The 13,905-nt window shown below is 40.3% G+C and overlaps 1 protein-coding gene across 1 annotated transcript in view; it reads right to left on the bottom strand.

The window, feature by feature from the left end:
• Positions 1-13,905, bottom strand: part of TSPEAR (thrombospondin type laminin G domain and EAR repeats) — a 133,451-nt gene that overhangs the window by 55,269 nt on the left and 64,277 nt on the right. Inside the window, exons 5-7 of the mRNA XM_066575665.1 lie at positions 10,847-11,006; positions 9,230-9,361; positions 2,310-2,542 (exon numbers count right to left, since the gene is read on the bottom strand). Of these exons, the coding sequence (XP_066431762.1) occupies positions 2,310-2,542; positions 9,230-9,361; positions 10,847-11,006 (525 nt within the window). The remainder of the gene's footprint in view (positions 1-2,309; positions 2,543-9,229; positions 9,362-10,846; positions 11,007-13,905) is intronic.

Here is a 13,905-nt window from a genome sequence, read left to right as displayed (position 1 = left end):
GATCCGGCTGCGGAACTCACCCGCAGCTCTGGCTCTTTCATGTGCTGGCTGCCGGGCAGCCGGCGCATGCGCAGAGCGGAGCCGGCGGCCGGGGAGTGACGTGCATGCCGCGGTTTGTTTTCTGCGCATGATTTCGCGCAGACAAACCGCGGCCGTCAGCATAGGATTGCGTATTGTAATGCAATCCTATGCAGGCGTGTACGGGCGGAAATTCTGCGGGGAAGCCTGCCGCTGAATTTCCGCCCGTCTGCAGGAGGCGTTAGCTGTATCATATATACAGTTAGCACTGTTGCCTTGCAGTGCTGGGGTCTTAGGTTTAAATCTGACCAAAGACAACATCTGCATGGCGTTTGTATGGGTTTCCTCCTGGTACTCTGGTTTATTCCCACGTTCCCCAAAAACATGCTAATTAGAGATGAGCAAGCACGCTCGGATAAGCCAGTTACTCGAGCAAGCCTCGCTCTTCTCAAGTAACTGCATTCTTGCCCGCGCAGGCTCGGGGGGGGGAGGGCGGCGGGGGATAGCCGGGAGGAAAGAGAGATCTCTCTCACTCTCTCCCCCGCTACCCCTTGCTATCCCCCTCCGCACCCCGCACCCCCCCGAGCACGCTCGGACAAGAATGCAGTTACTCGAGAAGAGCGAGGCTCGCTCGCGTAACTGACTTATCCGAGCGTGCTCGCTCATTTCTAATGCTAATAAGTGACTTTAAAAATCGTGAGCCCTGGTCTTTCTTTTCTTCTTCTCTACTTTTCATCTTCCCTGTTACTAGATACCCCGATATATCACCTCCCCACCCCCCGTTTCTTTTGTTCCTTAATTTTTAAACTTAGTTACTTGGTTTCTCACTTTAATTTATGTTTAGAATGGATACAGCTTAAGCAATGGGAGAATAACACAATATGTGTATTCCTTTCCGGTTACTATAACCAGGGCCTCAGGCATATTCACACTTGAGCGGGATATACGGAGAGGTGGCATATGTCACCAATGAAATTACTCCCTCGAAGTCTATATAAAAATTTGATTAAAATTTTATAAAGCAAAAGACCACATGACAAGTTACACAATGTATTTCATTACAACTTATTTGTTATATCTTTGATGTTTTAATGCATTCATGTTTCTTATGAAAGTTTCAATAAAAATCTTTTGAACATAAACAACGTGAGCCGCAATGGAGACAGAACCCATAATATGAAGTTATGCAGTGCTGTAGAATATGTATGTGCTATATGAATAAAGGTGATTACTATTATATATGTTACAGGCAGTGGTAGAAAAGCAAGCAGTGTATAAAATGCCCTGGCAATCTATAGCCTGTGTGAGATTTTTAGGCAAAGGAGGAAATGTGTGTTTTATTTAAATATGCTATATACTTTCCCTAGGCATTGTATAGAATACCTAGGCATTATACAGAACGTCAAGTATTATAAAAAGAGAGTCATATGGCCTTTATTAAAAAAAAAAGACGATGATGGTGGTTGGATTGGGGCACATTGGAGGAATATAATGGGGACTGGATTACGGCACATTGCAAGAAGACGATGATGGAGGTTGGATTGGGGCACATTGGAGGAATATAATGGGGGCTGGATTACGGCACATTGCAAGAAGACGATGATGGAGGTTGGATTGGGGCACATTGGAGGAATATAATGGGGGGCTGGATTACGGCACATTGCAAGAAGACGATGATGGAGGTTGGATTGGGGGACATTGCAAGAAGACAATGATGGAGGTTGGATTGGGGGACATTGGAAGAAGAGGATGATGGAGGTTGGATTGGGGGACATTGGAAGAAGAGGATGATGGAGGTTGGATTGGGGGACATTGGAAGAATATAATGGTGGCTGGATTGTGGGACATTAGAAGATGAGGATGATGATGGAGATTGGATTGTGGGACATTAGAAGAAGATGATCATGGGGATCTAAATTACAGCAGCTAATGAATAATAATAGACCAAATAGCTACAATATATCAGCTACAATATAATTAACCCTTTCCAATCCACTGCCCGACGTCTGAAGACATTCTAATTGAAGCCTGTACAGCCCGCTAGAAAACTCTGAATCCAAAGTTGGATTGCAAAGGGTTAATAAGTCTGGCTGGATTGGTTGTAACTGGCTAAAAATGCTTAGGTTGCCGGTAATCAAGTCTTGAATTAAAATGGAATAATCTTTTCAGGAATAGATCGTTAATACATAATGCACTAATATACTAATGGACCACAACAGTCTATAAGCCTTCACCAAAGACTTTATAAGCACAAGTAATTGGTTGGAAATATGGTTGCATTAAATCCTCACCCTTTTTTCTATTGTGAAGTGCTTCCATGCTTGGGCTTGGTAGGTGGAGAAGTATTGATGAATTATAAACTTTCCATTGATCCACCTGTACAGGGCTGAGCCGGGCTGGTTATTCCTGTTAGCCATTGCAGCAAAGTAACCCACATTTGGGATAAGGAAGATCTCCAATCCCATTGATTCGGACGCAGTGGCAAGGTTCTGATACTCCTCCACGTAGTCAAGCTTCTCTTTTCCTAGTGAAAATTAGAAATATAGTATATTAATGCAGATACAAGTCCCATACACATTCTGCCCTGCTTACAGACGGTTTCTGTTGACCTCTCATTAAATTGTAGAAAATACTTGAAATTGGCTGCATTATTTCAGCTGCTGAAGGCTTTAAAATTATTATACCTGAAATGTATTGAAGCTTAGAGAAGTTTACAATTTCCTGTGACATTTCTCTTAAATTGTATTTTCAGGTATTTTAAAATACTTATTGAGAACAACAGAGGCGGATTGAACATAGGCTCTGCAGGAAGAAATGTCAGTAGGCTGGTGAGGTCATGGTCTGGTCTGGCCTGGTCAGGCAGATGCCTGGATCCACTGCACTCCATTGGGCTCATTGCAGCTGAATTAGGGTTGTTGCAATATGGAGCGCTTGCTGTTGACCTTGCTCTTCCACTGACTCATGGTAGCTACAGGCTGGATGCGGTGGGGGACATCACAATTACCTTGATGTTCAAAATTGATCTCTTTGTAGTAGATAGTGGTACATTAAAGGGGTTGTCCCGCGAAAGCAAGTGGGGTTATACACTTCTGTATGGCCATATTAATGCACTTTGTAATATACATCGTGCGTTAAATATGAGCCATACAGAAGTTATATACTCCCCTTCCCTGCGCTGGCATCCCCGTCTCCATGGTACCATCTAATTTCAGCGTCTAATCGCCCGATTAGACGCACTTGCGCAGAAGGGTCTTCTCCCTTCTGGTCGGTCCAGGCACGAGCGGCGTTCTGGCTCCGCCCCCTTCTACGTGTCATCGCGTAGCTCCGCCCCATCACGTGTGCCGATTCCAGCCAATCAGGAGGCTGAAATCGGCAATGGACCGCACAGAGCTCACGGTGCACCATGGGAGAAGACCCGCGGTGCATCGTGGGTGAAGATCCCGGTGGCCATCTTGGAGGAAAAGAATGAAGAAGTTGTAGACAGGGGATTCGGGTAAGTAAAATTTTTTTTTTCAATTTCAACACATCCCTTGGGTTTGTCCTGCATTGAACGGGGGGCCTATGCAAAAAAAAAAAAACCTGTTTTGGCGCGGGACAACCCCTTTAAGTAATTAGTTGTAACACAATTATAGATTTTGTATTATATTTAAAGGGAGTCTGTCAGCATTTTGATCCTGCAAAACTGATGACATCCCTATGTAGGGGCAGTGGAGCAGAGATAAAGCATACCCTTGTTAATGATGTTAATAATCACTTGCTGTGAGAAAACTAAAGTTTACTTTCCTGCATGCTGCCTCAAGTGCCCTAAAGGCTGACCTTCTTTCTGAAGTAGATGTTCTTTATTAGTACGTACATAGAGTGTGTTTAATAGAAAGTGCAATATGTGGCATTACACATACCCAGCAAGCATTGTGCATTCTTACACCTTTTTATCAATGCCAGTATTAACTTTTTATGCAATTTGTGCTATAGTAGCTTTTCTGTGGGATCAAACTAGACAGAATAGCCTTCTCACCTCGCAAGTATCAATGAACTTTGGCTGCCCATGACTGTTGCCCATTCACCACCAGTTGTCATTCCTTGGACAACTTCCTGGAATGTATTAGCTACTGCCTACTAGCCATCATAATTTTGCCTATGTCAAAGTAAGACAGATCCTAATACTTGTCCATTTTACCAGCAAGAACTTGAACTTCAAGCAGTTTGATTCTAGTGAACCGGAGGAGGGAGGACGAGAAGGGAGAGGGAGGGGCAGAGGGAGAGGGGGAGAGGGAAAGGGAGAGGGAGAGGGAGAGGGAGAGGGAAGAGGGAAAAGGGAAAAGGGAGAGGGAGAGGCTCTTCATTGGATGTAGCTCAAGGGTTAGCAGTGTTGCCTTGCACTTCTGGAGTGCTTGGTTCAAATCTGACCAAGGACAATTTCTTTATGGAGTGTGAATACTCTCTTTGTATTTCTTCTTCTTCTCCTCTTTCACCTCCAGAAAAAGAAAAAAAAGGGTGTGATGGCTCAGCAGTTAGCACTGTTGCCTTGCAATGATGGAGTCCTAGGTTAAAATCTGACCAAAGACAACATCTGCATAGAGTTTTCCACTTCCATGCAGATTTTGTCCTTGACCTGATTTGAACCTAGGACCCCATCACTGCAAGACAACAGTGCTAACCACTGAGCTACATCCACTGAACAACTGCCTGCTCTTCAGATCGAACCAAAATTGGGCAAAACAGTCAACCAGAACTTTTGAAGAGTTCGCTCATCTCTAGTCCTTAACAAAACTGTCGGAGCGGTAAGAGCGGATACCTGTACATAATCCATTTAATTGTGTTTCTGCTATTTATTCACTATTAAAACAAGTTTTCTTTTTTATATTCCATTTGTAGACATCAGAGTAAGTACGGAAGGCTCAGAAGGCTCCATAGATAAAAGCTGTAATCTCTTTTTCCACTATCCATATTATAAAAATATTATTAACCTCTGAATGTACTAAAGTCTGATTAACTTCAACGGTTTAAAGAGTTTTAAAGAAATGCTTTAATTCCTTCATTCTGCCGTAACAAGTAAGCTGCTGAACATAATGTGATTTCATTAAGATTACATGAAAAACAACCTGCCTGCATTGCATCAAATAACCATTTCTCCCTATCACCACTGCTGCAGAATGTAACAATGACCATTCTGAATATAGGAGTGAAAGCAACTGATACCGATCCACATATTCAGAGGTGTTGTGTATTTCAGAAAGTTTCATAAAATCCTTTATAAAACCAATAATACTACAACTCGAGGGTGGATCTAGTTAAACAAATTCTAGAACAGAATCCTGAACAATTTCCTATTATTATTGGGAATCCTATCCTCATAAGGAGAATCCTCTAAGTAGCCAGCAGGGCGGCAGGGAAACCGGATTCCCCACCACTTACTTACAGATGTCATTAACCCCTTTAAGGACATGGCCTATTTTGGGCTTAAGGACGCAACGATTTTTGGCGGATTTTCATCTCCATTTTTTAAAAGCCATAACTTTTTTATTTTTCCGTTGATGCGGCCGTATACGGGCTTGTTTTTTTGCGTGGTGAACTGTAGTTTTTGATGGTGCCATTTTTGGGTACATAGACTATATTGTAAAATTTTTATTATTTTTTTTATGATAACAGGGAGAGAAAATACATCAATTCTGCCATAGATTTTATTTTTTTTTTACAGCATTAATCATGCAGCATAAATGACGATGATACAATTACAACGATACCAAAATTCTTATATTTTTTTTAGGTTTTTCCACTTTTTTGCAATAAAAACCCTTTTTTTGGAAATCTTTTTTTTTCTATATCACTGCATTCAAAGTCCTGTAACTTTTTTATTTTTCTATGTACGGAGCTCTGTGAGGGCTTATTTTTTGCGAGATGAGATGTAGTTTTTACTGGTACCATTTTGGGGAATATACGGCTTTTTTGATCACTTTTATTGCATTTTTTGTGAGGCAAAATACAAAAAATTAGCATTTTGCCTGTTTTTTATCGGGTTTTTTTACGCTTTTTGCCGTACAAAATAAAAAGCATGTTCAACTTTTTGTACACATCGTTATGGATGCGTCAATACCAAATATGTGCCATTTTAATTTTTTTTTACCTTTTTTTATGCTAATAATAGAAAAACAGCAGGGGGCGCATCTCCGATCACTGACAGCTGGCTCGCGCTGCGGGATAGCGCGAGATCAGTAATAATCTCGCGCTATCTCTATGACGTAAGGGTACGTCATTTTGCGGGAAGTACCACCCTGCCATGACGTACCCTTACGTCATAGGGCGGGAAGGGGTTTATGGGGTTGTCACAGGAAATATATGAGGAGTAGGAGTATTACAGCTAAGAGCTATATAAAGCAAAAAACATTGAGCATGCATGCTGTATTTTAAGTGTGCTTTTTCTTAAGTTTTTGATTTTAGATTAGATTACTTTAAATTCAGGGACTTTAGAAGACAGTCCCTTATATTTTTTTTACTGCTTATCTTTTTTAATTTTCTCTTACATATATTGCTTTTATCTAATCCATCTGTACAATCCTCATTTAGTATATGCTCCATGATTGACAATGCCATCCAGTGTACATCTTGTGCCATGTATGCAGTGCTCGAATAGATGTTCAAGGGTGCATACTGCAATACGAGATGTGAGCATATTGCATGTTTGGAAGCCCAGATTCTGGATCTATGTGAGCAGCTTGCAATGCTGAGATCAATCAACAACCTGGAAAGGAGTTTGCTGCTCACTGAGCAAACATTCACTGGGGTATATGTGAGGGTGGATGGTGAAAGAAAAGATAATGATGGGTAGTGCTCCAGATAATGGAATAGAATTTATATATAGAAGACACTATAAAAAGAAGGACTCACCCGTGACGCCGGGCCCGTAAAACAGGCTCCGGTACGTCAAGGTCCAAGGTTACGTAGCAAATCACAAAATGTGGGTTTAGGTTTTCTTGCACTGGTCATTGGAGACATCTCATGGAGAGCGTCATGGTAGGTCCCAAAAGTGAAAAGAAAACACCACGGGATAGACAAAGCAGGTAGATGAAGTACAAAAAAATACCAGCGCTCCAGTGTTCGAAAAAATATTATTTTTTCGAACACTGGAGCGCTGGTATTTTTTTGTACTTCATCTACCTGCTGTGAGGGTGGATGGTAGTATGGGAATGCAGGATGATCAAGCAGCTAGCTGGGTAACAGTTAGAAGGAGGGCTAGATGGAAAAGTGACAGAGAGGCTAGTCCTGAACTGGCACACCCCAACAAGTTTGTAAAGTTGGCAGGTGAGGAGAATGCCATTACAGGATTAACACTGTTGCAGCATGATATGTCCTGTGACCACCAGGGGGATGTCTGCTCCAGTAAGATGGGGAATAGGAGTGCAAGGCAGGTTAGACAGGTCTTGGTAGTGGGGGAATCAATTATTAAGGAGATGGACAGGGCAATCGGTTACAAAGCCCAGGATCATCGAACAGTGTGTTATCTTCCTGGTGCTCGAATTTGACACATCACAGATCAGGTTGACAGAATAGTGGGAGGGGCTGGTGAGGGCCAAGCAGTCATGGTGCGTATTTGTACCAATGACAAAGTTAAAGGCAGGTGGAAGGTCCTTAAAATGATTTCAGGGAACTAGGCCATAAGCTTAAGGCGAGGACCTCCAAAGTAGTATTTTCTGAAATACTACCTGTACCATGTGTCACACCAGAAAGGCAGCAGGCGACTAGGGAGGTAAACAAGTGGCTCAAGTTTTGGTGTAGGAAGGAAGGGTTTTGGTTCATGGAAAATTGGGCTAACTTTGCTGTTGGCTACAGGTTCTACTGTAGGGATGGGCTGCATCTCAGTTGAGAGGGTGCAGCTGTCCTGGGGGAGAAGATAGGTAGAAGGTTGGGGAAGTGTTAAAACTAGAGACTGGGAGAGGGTAACCAGAATGATAGAGATGAAGATAGTGTAGACAGTGATCTGGGACTAAATAATGGAAATGGGGGTGGGGTAGTGGGAGGGATTAGTACAGTTAGAACTGGCAAAACTGTTAGAAGGGACACACTTAGTGGGAATAACTGAGACCTGGTTGGACAATAGTTCAGATTAGGAAGTTGCAGGGTTACAGTCTGTTCAGAAGGGTTCATAAAAACTAGAAAGGGGGAGGGTTTTGTCTTTATGTAAAATCCAGTTTAAATCCCACATTATGAGAAGATATATGTAAAGGAGATTAACAAGTGGAGTCTCTAAGGGTAGAGATACATAGAGGATATAACAATAATTAAATCCTAATAGGGGTTTTCTATAGGCCACCAAATATAACACAAGCCACTGAAAATCTATTGCTGAGGCAAACAGATGAAGTGACAAATCACAATGAGGTAATTATTATAGGGGACTTTAACCATCCAGATATAAACTGCAAAGATGAAACCTGCTGATCTCATAAAAGTAACAAGTTGCAAATCTTGGAATTGGGGAGGATTTGTTTACCTTAAATGAGGAAAAATGGCTTCTACCTCATTAAGCTTTTTTGCCTTCATCTGGATATAGATTGCAGGATAAAAGGCTGAACTGGATGGACATGTGTCTTTTTTTCAGCCTTACATACTATCTAGCTACATCCTATCCTGTAAATAGGTAATGAGGGTATAAAGTGTGAGGGTATATTTTACAGCAATCTCATGTGCCATTCACACAATGGACTGGAGCTGACCCATTGACTTGTATGGTAGACTGTTCTAGACATGCTCTATAACTTGTGTAGAGGTCATATTGCAGGGGAGGGGGGAATAGTTAGTTACAACCTATCAACTATTGTAAATAGTGGATCCTGTGTTATCTACATAGAGGTGTTACCTTTCAGTGTAATCCTGCCTGTGATGATAATGAGATGACTGCTGCAAAGTTTTCTCTACAGAACAGGAAGTGACAGACTAGTATTAGACTCTGTGCTCAGTAAGAAAAATGCAAGATTTTAGGGTATTTTTTTTCAAGATTAGATAGAAACATCAAAAATGTAAAAAAAATCTTAAAAATTCTTAAAAATATGTTTAACACAAAAATGTGATTTATATAATAGGCAATTTTCTGATGACACATTCTCTTTAAGGTAGAATTAATTGAGCTTGGAAATTATTATGACAATTGTTTACATTTCATAGAGTCATCTACAATCATAGTTTTCTATGTATTCATGCGTGATAGCATTCATACTTTCAAGTACTGGTATCCACTCAATGCCATTACAGAGGAAGAGACCCTTCAGAGATGTATCCATCCAGAATTTGGCTATTTCACTGTGCGAACAAGGGGGCTTCAGACCCAATGTCACCTTCATTTCGGCTTCTAGAAGAAAAAAAGCACAATTTAAATCACACAACTCTTCATCGCAGTGAGAAAAAGCTTTCTAATAACGCAAGGAATCTGTCTAATAATGAGTTTATTCTGATTTATTATTTTAAAATAGTTTTCATCCTTTATCCCCATATATAGCACTAAACAAGAAACGTTCCATTGCAAGCAGTGACAAGAGAACTTTTCAAAAGTTCAGTTTGGCCGGTTTGCTGAATTTGGGCAAAAAGTCCAATATGGTCTAAATTTGTTTGAACCAAACCCGAACTTCATCAGTACGACTAAAACTGGTGTATAACACTTTCTAAAAGCCATTAAAGCCCTTTATAACACAAGAAGAAAAAGAATAAGAAGGCATTTTAGTGGATTCAGCTAAGATAAACCACCTTAGGTTTGAGTTCACGCCAAACCGAACTTTTAGCAAAGTTCAACCGGAAACAGGGTTTCACTGTTTTACTTCACTCAACACTATTTGCAAGTACTATTTAATAAAAATGTCCTTTCCGTTTTGTGTATACAGCACCTATAGAGACCTATGTATCTTTACAGTTACAGACTACTATATAAACAAACCCTATGTGTAGTTAGGGCCTAGAGTCATTTTCCATTTCATATATCTCCTGTAGGTTAGACTCTGTTCACAACTTTCTTCTGAGGTTCCATCCTAAATGTTAGAAACAATATCTCAGCATAAAGGTAAAATGTTCTAAACCAAAAAGAACCCATCCTAGTCTATGCGGCCCATTGGGTACTGTTTGTGTGTATCATATGATTGATCCATTCTTTCCTATGATGGAACAGAAAAATTGATATTTTGATGGAAGTGTGAACAGAGTCTTACATATATCTTTAGATGTATCTATTCTCAAATTAGCTTTTTCAAAAATAGCGACTTGCACCCGCCAATACAACTATTGACTTAAATTGACATTTTAATATCTAAAATGCAAATATGCTGAATATTTCAGCACACTGGGGTAAGAGCTCATATGTATTAATATTTCACCAACAGTGTGGGCAGAGTTGTACTTACCATATGTGCCCAGAGCAGTAAAATTCAGCTGTTTGGTATTTTCCACTCTTCAAGAATTATGGTTATTCTATTTCCCCATAGTGAGGACATGTTCAAACTTTGCATACAGATATTTGTGGAATGGATGTAAGTTAATATCTACAGCGATAAGATATTCAGCTTCTATTCAATTATGTTAAAATGTGCAAATCAAGATTTTTCACATGGAAATTTATGGGGAGAATAAACACAACATCCTTCAGTACTTTCATTTCCAATTTGCAGAAGCAAATACACCAATCTAATTCAATTAATCCTAAAAACCTAAATTACTTCTTTTATTTTTAATAATTTACTAGCCGGGAGCTTTGTTGATAATTGTATGTAAACATCAAGAGATAAAAGGATATTGGACTATTGCCAAAGTAGTTCTGCATGTGCATTAGCGTGGTTACATGTTTACTAACCATAGGGGTACATCAATTGAATATCACCTCCTTCTGTCCTAACTGGTAGCTCTTTCAGCACCTGAGGTATGGACAGCTCCGCAAGCCTTGGTCTGGCATTAGGACAGAGTGTAGATGTTGCATCCGATCCTGGCAGAAGAACAAGTTGCCTCAACAAGCCCTGGAATACATAATGCAGCCTTCTAACCACTTAGTTTTCAAAGACGCAACTTTATATAGTAGCTGGGAATTTGTTATGACCTTACATAGAATATTCTAGAAATGTGTATGAAAAGAAAGAGAAAATGTTCCTGCAGAAACTCCTAGACTGCTGCTTCATTTTATGTTTGAAACCACAGATATAATTCACACTTTCACCTCTTTTTATATTCAGAGGATTCTTATAATATTCGGATATATTAGAATTGCATTTTACCTCCCCAAAGAATTCTGCTTGAATGGCGTTATTTCTCATCAGGAAATCCTTAACTACATAAAATTTAAGCATACATTTAAGCTGAAAATATAAATTAGAATATGTAGCTGTCACACTAAAAAATCTTAAACAAATCCATTAAATTGTTGTGAGTTCAAATATCGGTTCTTAAAGTGTACCTGAGTTTTCAACAAGTTTTCTAAAATACACCAGGTTCTCCTTACTCTATCATTTGCTGCTGTTTGCACCCTGTTTCATGTCTGTAAGTTCTGATTTTCAGATGGTCTTCCCTATTTTTCTGTTGCCCTGCTGTTTGCAATCCACTTTCAGGGAGGGAGCGTGTAACAAGCCTAGCATTCTGCCAGTAGATCACTGCCCTGTACTTACTTTCCCTCACTTTCTTTGCTGCATTGCACTGTATCTGGTCCAATTAGCAGGCAGACAGTATTTGAATGTTCTCTGCTTTCCCAGGATGATTCAGACATTCATAGACATTCTAGCTAAAGGTTTAGTAAACCTAGTATAATGTGTGCACAAACACACACAGGCACACAGACACTGTAACAGCAGGAGAGGCAGAGATTGTGGAGATCATTATCATATCAGTGTCTGCATAATTGTCAGCCTGCAGCCTCTGAGTACAAGAGAGTGCCACTGTGAAAATAGCTTCTCACCATGTTGCCAAGGAAATGTCCCTGTGTCCTTGTTACCATAAAAGCTCTATATCTAACAACAGAGTTAATTGCAGAGAATCTGGAAAGGAGACCCCTAGTCAGTAGTCACTTCAGATCTGATTTACAGTGGTAAAGCAACAAAATATTTAATCCAAGTATATTACAGAAATGATGAGACTAACAGAAGCTGGTAGATGAGCATAAGTTGTCTTTTAATCAAGTTTACAAAAAATGATGTATTTCTTTAATGTGGCACCAATAAATTGGAGGTCTGCTACAAGTAGAAAATAGCTCTTATAATTGTGTACTTAAAGGAAAAATTACAGCTATCCACATAATAGACATTGCTGAAATGCAGTCAATGCTAATTTGCTTCAATTAGCTATTCTCTTCAAGTGAACTTTTTTAGTTGCCAATTATCAGAAGGAAACATTAAAAAAACACATGGTAGTGTAGTACTGACGTTTTGTGCCACTTATGAAATGCTACATGCAAATCTGAAGTATACAAACTAAGCAGAAATAATTATAATGTGGACCATATATGTTATCACTCTACATTTTGTTTTCATCACAATTCCACTGACTAAAGGAATTGCTCCTAAACCTCAATGCAAAATCTGTCCCCTACCTATCATGTGCCATTCATAATATGATGCTTTCTAATGTAGTAGAGGGGCCTTTGGGTCCCTTCAGGCCCCAGGCAGGTAGTACCTCTCCAGCCCCTAAAGCTACATTACTGGCTGTGAAAGAGGAGTGAACTCAGATGGGTCAGGACTGGTGAGCGAACTTTTGAAATGTTCGGTTCGGCCAGTTTGCCGAACTTTTTTAAAAGTTTGTTTTTTTCCAAATTATTTCAAACTGAACTAGAAGTTCACCAAACCTCTAAAGCTGAGAGAGTGTAATACAGGGCTTTTATGGCTCTTAGACATTGTTATACACCAGTGTTCATGACTAGTGTTGAGCAAACCAAACCAGTCGAACCCTGTTTCAAATAGAAAGTTGCCAAAATCTTGGTTTGGGTTTTTGCCAAACTGAACTTTCAGCAAAGTTTGACCCAAAACAGGGTTCTAAGGTTTTGGTTTGCTCAACACTAGTCAGGACTCACTGGAAGTAATAGACATGGGCCTCTTATCAGCCATTATAATTATAATACACTTGTGCCAACTAACCGTTGAGCAGTATTTATCTCTTTACGTTTTCTGCACTAGATATATCTGACTCAAGAGTTGTGCGCCTTGTGCTAATGCCTGTATGATAAGTTCACACCTGCTACCAAGAGGTTCTGCAGCTACTGAAGTATTTACTAGTGTTGAATGAACCAAAACAGCAGAAGCCTGTTTTGGATCACACCTTGCTCAAAGTTTGGTTTGGTGCGAACTAAACCTTAGGCGGCTCATCTCAGCCAAACTCACTTCCCTCCTTCCTTCCTTCCTTCCTTAACTTTGCCTTAAAAACAGCTCAAAAGTACTTAGATACACTCTGAGGTGACCTAAGAGTCAGAGGCATATCTTGAAGCTCCTGGGCCCCAATGCAAAACTGTAATGGGGCCCCCAACTATAACGCTTTATTCATAGTACTGGGCTCCCTATATGGAGAAGAGGAGCCTTATGGGCCCCCTAAGGCTCCTGGGCCCGGGTGCAACCGCATCCCCTGCATCCTCTATAGTTACGGCCCTGCTAAGAGTATTATACAGGGCTTTTATGTCTCTTAGACAGTGCTATACACCAGTTTTAGGGGTATTGGTGAAGTTCCAGTTCAGTTTGAACTACTTCAGCCCGAACCAAAAGTTTTGCCAGAATTCAGCAAACTAAACAAACCGAACTTTTGAAAAGTTCGCTCAACACTAGTATTTAGTACCAGAAAAAATGTGCCCCCTGCTCTAAATGATAAGAATATTAGGAGTCACTGGAGATTTTCTATGACCTATATAAATGTACTCAGCCTCTTACTTTATGGTGTTATATGGTC

Source organism: Eleutherodactylus coqui, chromosome 8, assembly GCF_035609145.1.
Source record: "Eleutherodactylus coqui strain aEleCoq1 chromosome 8, aEleCoq1.hap1, whole genome shotgun sequence".
Taxonomy (NCBI): Eukaryota; Metazoa; Chordata; class Amphibia; order Anura; family Eleutherodactylidae; genus Eleutherodactylus; species Eleutherodactylus coqui.
Note: the sequence above shows the minus strand (reverse complement) of the source record. Positions and strands in the feature narration are given on the sequence as shown.